Source organism: Pyrus communis, chromosome 13, assembly GCF_041283825.1.
Source record: "Pyrus communis isolate YQ-2024b chromosome 13, ASM4128382v1, whole genome shotgun sequence".
Classification (NCBI taxonomy): Eukaryota; Viridiplantae; Streptophyta; class Magnoliopsida; order Rosales; family Rosaceae; genus Pyrus; species Pyrus communis.
Window position 1 is genome coordinate 13,973,108 of NC_142577.1, and position 14,709 is coordinate 13,987,816.

The 14,709-nt window shown below is 36.6% G+C and overlaps 1 protein-coding gene across 1 annotated transcript in view; it reads right to left on the reverse strand.

Annotated features, from left to right (window-relative positions):
- The window catches only part of LOC137736842 (choline monooxygenase, putative (CMO-like)), a 3,196-nt gene extending 1,302 nt beyond the window's left edge, over nt 1–1,894 (reverse strand). The window contains exons 1-6 of the mRNA XM_068476133.2: nt 1,559–1,894; nt 1,239–1,284; nt 1,009–1,144; nt 597–671; nt 302–502; nt 79–174 (exon numbers count right to left, since the gene is read on the reverse strand). Coding sequence (XP_068332234.2) covers nt 79–174; nt 302–502; nt 597–671; nt 1,009–1,144; nt 1,239–1,284; nt 1,559–1,817 — 813 coding nt within the window. The 5' untranslated portion in view covers nt 1,818–1,894. The remainder of the gene's footprint in view (nt 1–78; nt 175–301; nt 503–596; nt 672–1,008; nt 1,145–1,238; nt 1,285–1,558) is intronic.
- Between the last annotated feature and the right edge of the window lie 12,815 nt (nt 1,895–14,709).

Consider the following 14,709-nt stretch of genomic DNA (forward strand, 5'->3'; position numbering starts at 1 on the left):
ACACCTTCAGTGTTGTAAATAGAATTATTTTTGCAATTGAAGTACATATGCCAAGAAGAGTTGTTAACGGAAGCATACTGTGGTAGAGTAACCGTCAAGATTAAGACCAGATGCAAGGCCTTTATGTGCATAAGGCACGTGGTATCCCCCATCTAAGTAGTTGTCACAAAAGACCTACAAAAAGAAAGAGTAATCAGTTGTCGACTCCTTCATCCTAAACAAGGAGTCATTAAAGATTATCATCACCACTGGAAACTCATCCAGTAAGGAAAACTTTAGAGCGAACAGGCATGGAGCATACCTTCCAGTTACATTCAATCACATAATCACGTCGGCAAACAAAACTTAATGAAGTATCAATCCCGTTGTTACTCAGTACTTCTGCGGAGCTGCCAAGCCATTCATTTTGCACACTGCCTGGATCACTGTCAACATTCTGTTCCATATTGAGAAGAATAAAAGGTCCCCAAGTTGCTACTTTTAGTGGTACAAGTCCAAACTCCTACCCTTCATGGCCACACAAATCAATCAAATTATCCCTCCATATTGAACAATAGCGGGAATGTAATTGCATCCAAAATAATGTTACAACATACGTGTTCATTGAAATTCTGTATTCCAGTTATCCTAGTTGCCTTGAGAAGTGCACCATCTAACCCATACGTCCATGCCTGCAAAAGGGATTGCATGCTTAAGTATTTAATCAGAAGGTAAAACCATAGGAAAGTTAACTCGACTAGCAAAATTTTTTATAAACAAAACCCTATTTCTAAGTACTGAAAGTTTTTCCAAGATAAGCAAACATAGTGGCCAGAGCACCCCATATGTAATGACGTACCATAATCAAAACCCACAAGGTAACACTTTTGCAGCTAATCAGAGTTCGAAAAATGGATTAAAAAAACTGTAATTTCTCTACTGTTGTAATTAGTTAATTAAATTTAATATTCTTTTCCTTAAGAATCTGCTTGGAAGCAATCAGCAAACAGCAATGTAAGTAAAACTGACATGATAAGGGCAGACAAAGCAGGACTTGCGGCCACTTCCATACGCAAGGAGCATCGCGTGATGTCGACAGACATTGTGAAAAGCTTGAAGCTTTCCATCACCATCTTGGCATACCACAAACTCTACGTTTCCCAATCTGCTAAGTTAACAAATAAATCATAACCCAAAATCCAAAAGAAAAACCAAAAACCAAACAGAACTTAACTAAATACTAGTAAAAAAGTTTCCACCTGCCAGTGAAATACTCCCCTGCATTCCTAATCTGTTCTGTATATCCTGAAAACCAACAACCATTCAAAAGTTCATAAATTTTCATTTGGGTTTTTCTCAGGAACCAAACAGATATCAAGCAGTAAAATTAAAAGGGAAACTGCCCGAAATGATCAGTTTTCAAACCCAATTACCGAAGTGATCAGATTTTCAATATGTGTCGACATCTGATCGCTTTGTTGCTAACATTTGATTTGATTTTGATCACTTCAACAATTGAAATTCTGATTTCGGATCATTTTAGTCAATTTCCCAAGATTAAATGGAATTGGAAGCTGACCTACGGCCTGCCATCCACGGTAGAAAAGGGTGTCGAGTTCGAGAGAGTAAAAGGATGGATCGGTGTACCATGAGCTGGGAGGAGTCCCTGCTCTCTCTATTGGGATGGTGGGTTCGAACTGACCCACGAGTGATGGGAGCTGGGGATTGTGGAGGGAGAAGGCCTTGAAGTTGCAGACTTTTCTGGGTAGATTGGGAAGAAGGTAAGGGCTTTTGGGTCGAAGTGTTTTGGGTTGGAAAGTTGCCACAGTCATCGCCATCTCCGTTGGCTTCGAGAGCTCCGCGCGCTCAGCCAGGAGGTTTGTTCACTGCTTCTGCTTTTGACTTTATTTTTATTTTTTTATTTATTTTTATTTTTTTATATGACTCCTCAAATCGGAAGCATTTCATCCTTAGTTTCAGGAAAATTAAGGGTAAATAATATATAATTTCTTTTTAACAAAAGATGTTATTTACACTAAGGGACGTAGGAGTAAGTCTCACAATACGTTAGTAATGATGTGATTTAAATTCATCTTTGACAAGAATCGAAGACATGTCATTTACAAATAAAGAGGAATATCACCAGAACGTTGTATTAAGTAGCTAAATAATATAGGAATTGTTGTAGGCCTATTTAATTGAACTGTATAAAGGATAGAGAGGGAGAGGGGCCGACGACAATAGAGAGAGAAGAAAGATATGTAATTCTGAGGTGTGTGTTGTATCACCTCGTTATGCCTTTATTTATAGTAGTAGGATAGGTAGAATCATTACCTTAGTAGGATTACATTTCTAATTGGAATTAAACTACTAAAAGGAATATACAAGATACTCCTAGATATACTAGGATTTACACAATCACATTCCTAATCAAATAGGATTGAAACACTTCCCCTTGAGCGTGTAAATACTTAAACAAAACGTCGCATTAGATCTTTAGCATACGAGGTAGAACAATTGGTGAAGTTGTTGGCACAACTGGTGAATGCGAGTCTCAGATATAAGAAAATAAGTATGCATTCGCGTAGTAAAACTCACAAAATCTCACTATGGTAAAATCCAAGGCATGGGGAAAACCCATAAACTAAGGAGAAAAGTGAGAAGTATGCATAATGTCTTAAACAAACGTCAAACATGACGAAAGTAGCGAACTCAGCGGAGTATGAACATCCCAGGATGGGTGTCTCATCAAAACCTCGTTAGGTAGCAAAAACCCAGTGGGAAAAATGCTCCTAATCGTAAGAAAAAGAGTACATTAAGATCAAGTGAGTATGCTTCAGGATACTCCCCCTGAGTTAGACATAACTTCTAAATAAGAGAACTACAAGCAATTCAACTAAGATAATTTACGCATACGGATTCCTTGGACGAGCTTCTGAAAAGTAGACTTGGGCAATGACTTGGTGAAGAGATTGGCCAAGTTGTCTTGGGAACGAATTTGCTTGACTTCAATGTTTTGATGTTGTTATTGCTGGTAAGAATAAAAGAACTTGCACGCTATGTGCGTGGTATTGTCTCCCTTGATGTATCATTTCTTTAATTGCTCGATACATGCTGCATTGTCTTCAAAAATCATCGTAGGAAGTCGCAACTAGAGTTTGCTTGATAGACCTCCAAGATATAGCAGTATCTCCAATGGTAAAGACATAACCCGTTTGAGAACGTGCCCTATATGGGTCAGACAGATAACCATCATCTGCGTAACCAACGAGGCGAGAATCAACTTGAAGATCGAGGGGGCGGCGGCTCTTCTCGAGGATTTGTGGGTGTAGAACAAGCCCAAATCTGTCGTACCCTTGAGGTAGCAGAAAATGTCTTTAACACCATTCCAGTGTCTGCGTGTAGGCGCATTGCTGTATCTAGCCAAAAGATTAATAGCGAAAGAGATGTCGGGTCTAGTGCATTGAGCCAAGTATAATAAAGCACCAATTGCACTTAGGTATGGAACTTCATGCAAAGCTTGAGGAAATTGCTGCTCACTTGAAATCAAAATTCGAAATGAAAGATCTTGGGAAAACTTGATATTGTCTCGGCCTGGAAATCGAGCATTGTTCGGATAGAATCCTAGTATATCAATCGGATAGAATCCTTGTCAAATATTCACTCAGACTGTTATACCACATCCGCCCAGATTGTTTCAATCCATAGAGTAATATCCTTAATCTAATTGAGAAAGTGTTTCGTGGTCTAGAACTATTTAAACCAGTCAATGGAAGTCATTTTGGAACTTTCATGTACATTTATGTATCTAGATCCCCATAGAGATACGCGGTTACCACGTCCATAAGTTGCATATTTAGTTTTTCGAAAATTACCAAACTGATAAGGTAATAGAACGTTATGATGTCCATTATGGGGGAATATGTCTTTTCGTAATCAATCCCAAGGCATTGAGAGAAGCCTTGTGCTATAAGGCGTGCTTTGTATCGCATTATTTCATTATTCTCATTACGCTTCCTCACAAAAACCCACTTATAGCCCACGGGCTTCACATGTGGTGGAGTAGGAGCCACATGCCCAAACACCTTACGTTTCGTGAGCGAATCAAGTTTGACCTAGATTGCTTATTTCCAGTTTAACCAATCCGTTCTAAGTTGACATTCATCAACGGAACGTGGTTTAATGTCATCACTAAGCATGATGTCAGAAGCAACGGTATACGCGAATGCATCATCAACAATCATCTTATTTCGATTTCAAACCTCATCCAATACTGCGTAATGGATGGAAATCTTACGATTCTCGGTAGGTCGATATGTCTCATCTAAGACATCACCGTAATTTAGAATAACCTCATGCGTTAGAACAGATGAGTAGGCAATGGTCGGATTTAAACTAGGGTCACTAGTTTGTGCCGTTTTCTTCTTCCAGGTTGCGAATCCTTAGAACTAGGAGGCTTGCCCTGCTTCAGGGTAGAAGTAGGTGATTGGCTAGCTACCAGTGTACCTTGTCGTGTGGGAAGCCGTCGGGGATAGTTCAACCTTCCAAGACGGTGCTATGGTGTACATTAAGTACGTCCATCCTTGCAGGTGTGTTTGTAGCAGGTATATGTGATCTTGTCACCTTTGCTAAAACAGTAAAAACATTCGGCATGCTTTGAGTGATGCTCTGAAGATCTAGAATGCGTCACACTTCAGTTTCAGACTGAGAAGTATAGGGATCTAAATAAGACATATTGGGAGTAATCCACGATAATTCGTGGTGTTCTACAGGAACGTTGTGAAATCCTATCCCTGGATTTCCTTATTTAAAATTTCGTAACTTATATTTCATATTCATATTCATAGTTTTGACGCCTTCATATTTACGACGTATATTTTTTTGATAAGTAAAAGGACAAAATTGCCTCTATTGTATTAAACGGAATTCTTCATGGACGTATTTGATCCTTTCATGATTTTCCAAATTTTCTTACATATTTGGTTAGTACTCGTCGATACGAGCGTGTGAGCGCAAACGGAATGTAATTTGGAGCTATAACAAAGGAGTTATTAATGTTTAAAGTCGGGAGAATTTTAGTAAATTTAACCTTCATTACTAGAAGGCTCCAACAAAATCTGGAACAGTGAGGAAGTGACACGTGGATGGCTATGATACAGAGTTGAAGAGAGAAATAAGAGAGATAGATTGAGGAGAGAAGAAAAAAAGGAGAGAAAATGGAGGGAAATCGACCAATCAGAAGTAAGGGATGAGGGGATATAACCAATGGGGAAGGGGGAAAGGAGGGGAAATGAGAGAGGCGAGGTAACACTCGACCATGACGCTTTCCTCTTGACTCGATTCCAACCCGTGAATCGGTTTAGACCCGGACCCCTGAAAGCTTTGCCTCTGCTTCCTCACTATGATGATGGTTATTGCATCTGCGACAGAGTAGAGCACTAGAGTTACTAGGGTTCCTTTGATTTTGAAAACATGAATAGCCGGTGGAATTGCAGCCCCTTCACGGTGTATTGGAACTTGAACCATCGCTCGACGATCCAGAACTATTTCCAATTCTCTTAAAATTTTGAGTCTTTCTAAGGCCAAAAGATGATTACTTCTTGTTATTATTCCTCTGGGCATTACTGTTATCCTCATCATCATCATCATTATCAAAAACATTCTTAGAATCCTCAACATGAAGTAGAACATCAAAGAATTCTTGGTAGGTAGAGCACGGAGCAGAAGTCACCAAAGAATGCAACCTCTTACAAGTCATCTTCTTAATATAACAGAGCATCTCCCTGGAATTCTTAGCTATCTCAGGACACTAATAGGATAAGTCAGGGAACTTTTGATGGTACTCTGTGGCTGACATCTTACCTTGTTTTAGCTCTGTGAATTTTTCCCTCTTTCGGTCCTTATACTCTGGAGGTGTGAATCTCACCTCAAATAGGCATCTGAACACATTCCAATTTGTGGCATCTTGAGTGGACAATGGGCATGACTCCTGAGCCCACCATGATCCAACTCCCACATGGAAGAACCAAGTCACTGTCTCGACTCATCTCTCATCTGGAAGATTCCCCTGTTGCTGCATAACTTGGAAAGTCTTCTGAACATGGTCGATCCAAATCTCGGATATATCGAGTCCCTTATTACTGAAAAAATTATTTATCTGCAAGTGGGATATAGTCTCTAAGGTAGTCCTTTGGGGAGGATGAAGTGTGGGCTGAATAGTGCTGTCGATTGCCTCAACCAGTTGCCCAAAATCAAGGAAGTTAGTCTCAAAAGGGACACGTGGTTCTCTACGAGATGGCATGATTCTGACATAAGAGATCAAAAATTATTAGGACCTATTGGACAAATGAGGAATGCAGGACTGCCAAAATCCTATGCTCTGATACCAAACTGACACACCTCGACCGGAGTCGAGGCATGCTGGCTGTCACCCTAAGGTGATGTAACCAAAAGTGTAAGTGATGCAAAAATGTGAATAAATTAAAACCAAAACTAGAACTAATTTAAACTAATAAAGTGAGTGAGCAATAGTGGGTAGAACCCATAGAATACAAATATTCAGAGCATAGATGACAAAGAGTATGCAGTCGAAACTAGTTAAGTACTTAGTACACAATGGGATAAGTTCCTACACTTAAACAGGGATATGTCAGAATCGCCAGTTAATCCTCGTACACCACAGAGTAATTTTGCTATCTATGACCTGGAGGGGCGAAAAATAGAAGGGTGAGTGGGCAAAAACAAAAGTTTATAAAACAAATTTATTTTTCAGAACGTACTAACCCCTCGCTATAAAGCATGTATAGTTTCCATAAAATCATAGTACGTATAAGTTTGAAAACAACTGTAACTAAACAATAATGCCAGACTACGCCAAACTACAATATTTCAACAATAGCATAATGAAAACATGTTGCTCATCAATCTACGCTAGCACACGAGTTCATGCAGATAGTTTCTGACATGAACAGGACTGGGGTGTAATATATAAGTACGTTCTAGTGCTATAATCACGTGAAGTGTAGTGATAATCGTGGTCACCTATGAGTTGAAGTTGCCTAATGCAACCTGTATGATAGGACTGACACCTACTTGGATCCAAGGTGAGCGTGCGGTGCAAAGGTGAACATACACGTGAAAGACTAGCCCTGGCCTCGGGTGGGCACTAACATCGAGGTGCAGCAATGATGAGCAGACTAAATGCATAAATATAAACTTGCCATAACAATTCAATAATTCTAGTCAACATAATAAACGTACTTGTGCATCTCGTTGGATTATTTTGGCATTTCACAGCAATATAACATTTCTTATAACATATTTAATCATGGCATAATAGGCGTAATATCAATCTAAAAACAATAATGGTATGATATGTATAATTCGATTCGAAAGCATTTGTGGAAACTATAAATTATATATATATATATATATATATAGACACACACACGAAAACAATTGCCCACTCACTGATACGTGGTCGGATCATAGCCTCCTAGCCTTGCTTGACCTCTTACATCCTCGGGATAATTTTCACCTATATGTGAAATAACTAAACTAATAAATTAAATAGGACATATTAAAAAAGGCTAAGTAAATCTCCCATACTTTGCTCAAACGGAAGGTTTGAATATACGAAAATGATCTACACGAAGTCACGGACCCGTAGTGTCAAGCACTCGTCGGCCGATGGCCGGACGTGCCGTCACGCGCCGCCTAGCTCATGGCCACACGTGTCCCCACGCACAGGCCTGTGACTGACAGAGATTGATGGCCGTTAGGAATATTCCGTCAGAATTGATGGAATATTTCGTTAAATAGTAACTGTGTTACCTGACGCTGTTAGAATATTCTGTCAACTTTGACGAAATATTCTTCTTCTTCTCTGGTGAGCCTCGCGTTCGCCGCCGTTTGGTTCACCAGTTTTTGGAAATTTTTGCCGATTTCTGGGAAAATTTTCAAAATCGCATAACTTGCTCATTTCTCAACCATTTTCAACAATCTTTATTTGGAAATGAAGCTCATGACAAGGAGAACATGATTTTACATTCCAAAAGTCCAAAAAGGGATGGAAAATGGCCTGAAAAAATCCTTGAAAGGTTCGGCCAAAACTTCGACTCCTTGAACTCGCTTGTTTCGATGTCAACTTGACTTCAAACTTAGTCTAGGGACCCTAGGGAGTTGTGTAGAAGCTTCCCCACGTCCTAAAACCTTGTAACTTGGCCTGAAACTCGTCGGAGGGATCTTGAGAGGATCACGAGGATGGTGGTTTTATGATCGATCTATGAGGTTTTGATGATGATCCTCGGTGTTGCAGAGAAGAGAGAGTCTCGGGATAGAGAGAGAAGTAGAAGATGAGAGAGTGTGAGATGATGTTTTCTAATTGGTGGAATAAGGAAGACAGAGGGTGAGTCTGGTTGGTAGAGAGATGTGAGGGATGGATTTGATTGGTGGGTGAACAACAAGTCACGGTTCGAATTTTAAAGAAGAAAAATGATAGGATTTTGTAAAAATGAAGTTAGACGAAATCTAACGTATCCTATCGAAAACAGTGTTTCCAACACTGGAATATTAGTATACATGTGTACAAATTTACCCGTTGTCAACACACTTTAACATAACGTAACTTTTTCGTTACAAGTCCGATTCGAGCCTAACTCGCGCCCAAGCGTTTGCAACAACAAGTACTATTTAATTACGATAACAAAAAAAACAATTTAAAGCCGAAAAATCACGTCCATGTCACTTTACCAATAAGGGCACAAATGTCAAATTACATACTCGGGGATAAAATTACATGGAAAATTAGGAACAGGTCATCACACAAAAAATTATAATTTTGTAGAATATGTGGGGATATACTTGCCATTTGAAAATTTCATTAAATGAGCATGAACCTTTTTTTTAGAAGCATGGTAGACACTGCTTCTACTTTTCTATATTTTTATGACTTTCATTAACAGCGGTTAAAAAAAAAACAATTTGTTTTTGTTTTAATAAACACCTTTAATGTTCTAGATTTTTTAACAAACTGCTTTTTTTAAAGTACCACAATTCCAAACCAATCCTAAAATAACCAAGATTAATTGAGTGATTAAATGATTTTTTTGTAACGAAAATCTTTAAAAAAATTCTTAAAAACTAAATGATTCGGATAATTAAATATATATTTGTAGGAAAATCTACCAGTGGTAATTCTCAAATAAGCCCTCAATTGAAACTTTTATTCTACCTTTAGCTTTCGGTCCAATATTCCTTAACCAAATCAGTATATAAACATGGTTTTTCTGTATGCTGGGATAGTATAGTTTTGGACAATTCCAAACTCTCCACCTCTTAAGGTTGGATGTTTGAATATAATTGACATATATAAGTATAATATCCCAAGTTTGATAAGACAAGTGGCCGTCTAACCACTCTAATCTAATCTATGGTATGGAAACCATGGACTGCCCTTAGTTTCAGCAATTAAATGATTACATTGCTTTTCTTAGCTCTTTCAAATCACTAAATCATTTTGTGATAGAGAGTCAAGTTTCGGCTGTACCATCCTCTACCTCTCTATCCGAAAGCAATAAAAAACGTGAAACACCACCCCCCTTGCAGCCGGCTCCTACTTTTGACGGGGTCGGTGGCAAACCCTATTACTTGCATGCCAATCTCAACTACTTCTTTCTCATCTCCTTTGCCTCTATGCATTTCTATTTCATTTTGGCCCTTAATTTCTAGTGTTCTTTGAGGTTTTGTCTTAACTTCCTTGAGCGTGAATTAGATATGGGCTTTTATGCATCTTTCTTCCTTGAGTGTTTCTTTCTGTCATCAGTCTTCCACCACCAAACTCTACTACTCGGCTCATCGAATGTCTCTTTTGGACGGTGCACTTTGATGTTGTATGGTTGTTAAAGTGTTATAAGCACTATTTGGTAGAATTATGGGAGTGCTTTTTGCGCGGGTGGCTTGCTCACCCGTATTTCCTTTCATCTAGTTTGTTCGTTGTTATTCTTCGTGGTGGTGGTGCTGGATTTGCGATGACGTCACAATTGGAGTGGGTTGAATTGTCTTTTGGTCTTTCTATATCTTGTACTAGTCTTTTTAAGGAAAAATTAGTATTCAGTCCCTAATTTCTAACGTTCATTGACTAAGACCTTATCAGTTTTTAGATTTTGATCAAAGTCCATAACATTAATGTTTAATGAACTATATGTCAGTTACATAATTTTTTAAAATAAAAATTAGTAATTGATTAAGGTTTTTAATACTCACACCCTTATTAAACTCCTAATTAATTTTCAATTCATAACATTTCCAAAATATAAAAAATAAAATTAGAATAAGTTTGTACCCATTAATTTTTTTATACAAAATTTTTAATTTTTTAATCTTATATGTACCCATTCATATAATTTTTCAATTTTTTTCTAATTAAATATACCAATTTGGTATATGTCAAATGTACCCTTTTTTTAAATATAAAATGTGCCCATTTTTTATATAAAATTCATTCAATCTTTTTTCTAATCCATTTTTTAAACTTATATGGGTATATTCTATTTCGTTGATTTGAAAATGTATCCATATCAAGTTTAATAGAAGAAATTTAATAATGTTATTAAGCCTAATATCTTTTTTGTTTTTGCTTTTGTTTGTGTTTTTGAAAAATGTACCCATGTTTTGGTTCAATAATTTTTTGGTTAGTTTTAATGAACATACACATGTGTATATATACATAATCTATTGGAGAGTATAATTTATCTTTAATATTTTTAATTCCATAAATTATGGATTTTATTTAAAATCTCATTGATATAAATAACTACAAGTTTTATTTTTAATTTAAAAATATAATAACCTACATAGAAATACATTATTACATTAATGTTGAGGACTTTGATAAAAACTACAAACCACAATGATTTCAGTCAAAGAATATTGGTAGTTAGAGATCACATCCAAAGTCTTCATTATTTAATTAATAAATTATCTAGTTTCACCAGTACAACTTCTTTCACTATTTAGTTCTTTCTTGTTAGGACTCAGTAGCGAAGTAACCAAGATTAATTGAATATACATACAAACCATATTAAGAGCTAATAAGCACCGCATAATGCTTGGATTCTCTTTTTGAGTGTTGAGCTCATTTTTTTTTACTTGTAACGTATTTTTACTATAAAAATTTCATAATCAGAATCGTTCAATCTCTTAACTTTCATTTGAAAATCTTCTCTACAAAAAATCATTCAAATTAGTGATTGTTGACTTACCAAAATGTAATAAAATGAATCAACAACTCTGATTATAAACTCTCTATGTTGAAGAAGCGTCCAAGTGAGGGAATGAGCCCATCCCTGAAAAACGGAATGCAAATAGGCATGTTTAACACCCTAGATCCCACATACTTAATACAACCCACATCTATTTTTTCAATTAATCTTAATAACCCCATATACTTTCTCATAATACCCTCGCACCTCGTTCTCTCAACAAACATACACCCCATTTTCTACATACACCCCACTCTTCACATCTTAGATGCAAATTCGTATTTTATGTTTTTATTTTTATTTTTTACACCCCAGACTCTTCACATCTTCGAATTATGAAGTAATTTTTATGTTGTTTCTCCTCCCTTTCAAAAAATGATATCTAGATTTGAGAATCCATTATGGACGAAATTTCATATTTTTCTAAAAAGTTGATTTCATTCCATTGGTCAAAAATATTTTTTTTTTTCAATCAACATGTTGGTAGTTTCATTGATTAGGGTTTTGTTCTACAATGAATGGTAAGAATGGTTTTGAGAGTTGAAGAAGATATAATAATCTTGTGATATACTCATATACACGTTAAAAGTGATTTGGTGTGTTTTAGAACTTTTTGAAACCTTATGAGGTCGAAATTATCATTGCAGATTAAGACATATAAGTTATTTAATATTTAATTTTAGGGTAAATTACATTTTACCGCCTCAGGTTTGGGATCGATTTCAATTCCTTACAACATCTTTAAAACATTTCAATTTTATACATCCATTAGAAAATTTGTTAAGTAAACCGTTAAGTGCTGACGTGGCAAATATAGGATCCACATTTGTGCTGATATGGCTGCTAAATTTGTGCCACATGGCAAAAAAATAATTTTTTATGCATTTAAAATATTAATATATTTATCCTATTTATAAACTTAAAAAATAAAAAAAAATAAAAAAATAAAGAACCCCAATTTAACCCAGAAACCATCCCCCCCTGACCCACTCATTTTCCTCTGCCCCACCCCATCCCACCTTCTCTCTCCTCCACTCGCTTCACCTCCGTTCCCTTCTCTCTCCCCAGAGACCCACCAACCCATCCATCCTCATTCGTCCATCACCTTCCTTCCCCCACCAACCCAAAAACCATCCTCATTTGTCGGAGTTCAATGTTGAACAAGAACAAGAGGAGGAGACAATGCGATCGAGGGACTCGTAGAAGCACTCGCTATCTTAGTCTTCTTCTTCTCCGGCTCTGCTCATCGTTTACGGGTGTGGAGGTGTGCGGGTTTCGGGTTGTGAATCGGATTCGATTGCTGGAGGAGAGAGAGAGTGTGGGGCGGAGGAGAGGGAGTGTGTCCCCAGGGGGGGAATGGTTTCTGAGTTCGATTGAGGCTTTTTTTATTTTTTTATTTTTTTATTTTTATAAATAGGATTAATATTTTAATATTTTAAATGCATAAAAAAAAAAAAAATTGCCACGTGGCACAAATTTGGCAGCCACATCAGCACATATGTGGATCCTATATTTGCCATGTCATCACTTAACGGTTTACTTAACAGATTTTCTAACCGATGTATGAAATTGAAATAAAATGATAAGTAAATGTATGAAATTGAAATGTTTTAAAGATATTGTAAGGAGTTGAAATCGACCCCAAACCTGAGGAGGTAAAATGTAATTTACCCTTAATTTTAATGTGAAGTGTATTCAATATGTGAAGTGTTAATATAAAAAAACCATGCAAGGAATATCCAACAAAAACCGGACATCTTATCCTTTAGTAATATTAGTTCTTGTTTCTTTCTTTAAGCAAGTATTAATAATATTTCAAGTTGTGATAGCACAAGAAGAATGTGTTTATTGCACCAAACTATCTCGTACTAGTTTAGTTTTAGGAACTAAGTTAGACTGACTTGACATAAACTAAGCTGAATAAAAATAATAAAGCGTTTGGTGCAATTACGAACTATGTCTCGGACTATAATATTTTTATACTCATAACTTCTTTTTTTTCCCATTTTTAATTTTCTTAAACTTTCCTAGCAACCTCCTTCGTTGCATTATTTTAAAGGAAAAGTTAAAAAAAACCTTTAGTTTTAGTGACCAATGACAAATAGAGGTATAATAAATAGTATTCTAAAAAAATAAAAATATAATTTTTCGTTAAACTATTATTTTATTACACTATTTTCTTTTCATTTTTTTTTTATTTTTTAAACGCGAAACGAAGCCCAGCCCTTCTTTCTCGACTTCTCCTGATCATCTTCTTTCTCTCTTTTATGAAACTTTGTCTATCCACCTGTTTCTCTTCTCCATCATTCTCTCAATCTCATTTTTTTCTCGTTTCGTTGGTGATAAATTTAAAATGAAAAAGTTAAAAAAAAAAATAAAAAGAAAAAAGAAAAAAAGAGGACTGTTGTAGGGAAAAAATTGATATTTAGATTTTAATGGATCTGGATTCTCAAGATTGATGCAACTTCAACTAGACAGAGCGGTGCTCGTCCTAGTCTTCTTTCTCGTTTCGTTTTAAAAACGGATGATTTCCAAGATACTGTGGAAAGGGAGGAGAGAGGAAGGAGAAAGACGAGAGGAACTGTGGAACGGGAGAAAGAATCCTGTGCATGGATAAGAATACGAATTAATTTCCATTGCAGAGAAAAAATCCAACTATGAAGACCACGGTGAAGAAGGGCAGAGCGGATTTTACCTTTAGGCATGCAACTCCGTTTGCAGGCGTGGTGATGGACTCCATGGACTTTCTTTTTTGGGATTGCAACGAAGATTCGAGAGCTCTTGTCTGAGCTACGGTGCGAAATGGAGAAGGACGAGCGTCGATGCCCTTATAAACGACAAAAGTAAACCTCACATGTTTCCAAAAAAAAAAAAAAAATGTAAACCTCACATCAGATTTACGTTTAGGTTTAAACGCCAAATCAGCAATCCTTACATTTGGGTTTTAGGTTGAGATCGTGAGGTTTGTTTCAAGGTTTGGTTCCCAGAAAAGGGAAGAAGAAGGATGAGCAGTGACTGAGATTCTAGATTCCAGTGAGAGAGGAAAGTTGGAGATTTGATAAAAATTTAATAAAAAACATTAAATAATGAATTAAAAAAATATTTGAAGCTGCTGTTAAATTTGATAGTAAGGGGAAGAGATGATGTTTCATGTCATGCCACATCAGATTTGATTGCTTGGTTGAAAAACATTATTGATGTCTTTTCTTACCGTTATTACTAATTTAGACATTTTGACATCTTTTTTGAAGAAACTCTTAGCGAACCATGAAGTCCGAACGAATTCGAGCTAGTCTCATTTAAGTTAATCATTTGTCGTACCAAATGTGGGATATTAGTCGCAACTAGTTTACTCCCCTTAACGATGTGTAACAAATAGGCCCTTAACATGTTCGAAAGAAGGCCAATTCCGTTGCCCATGTTAAGCTTAATCATGTTTGTAAGGAGGCCAATTCCGTTGCCCATCGAC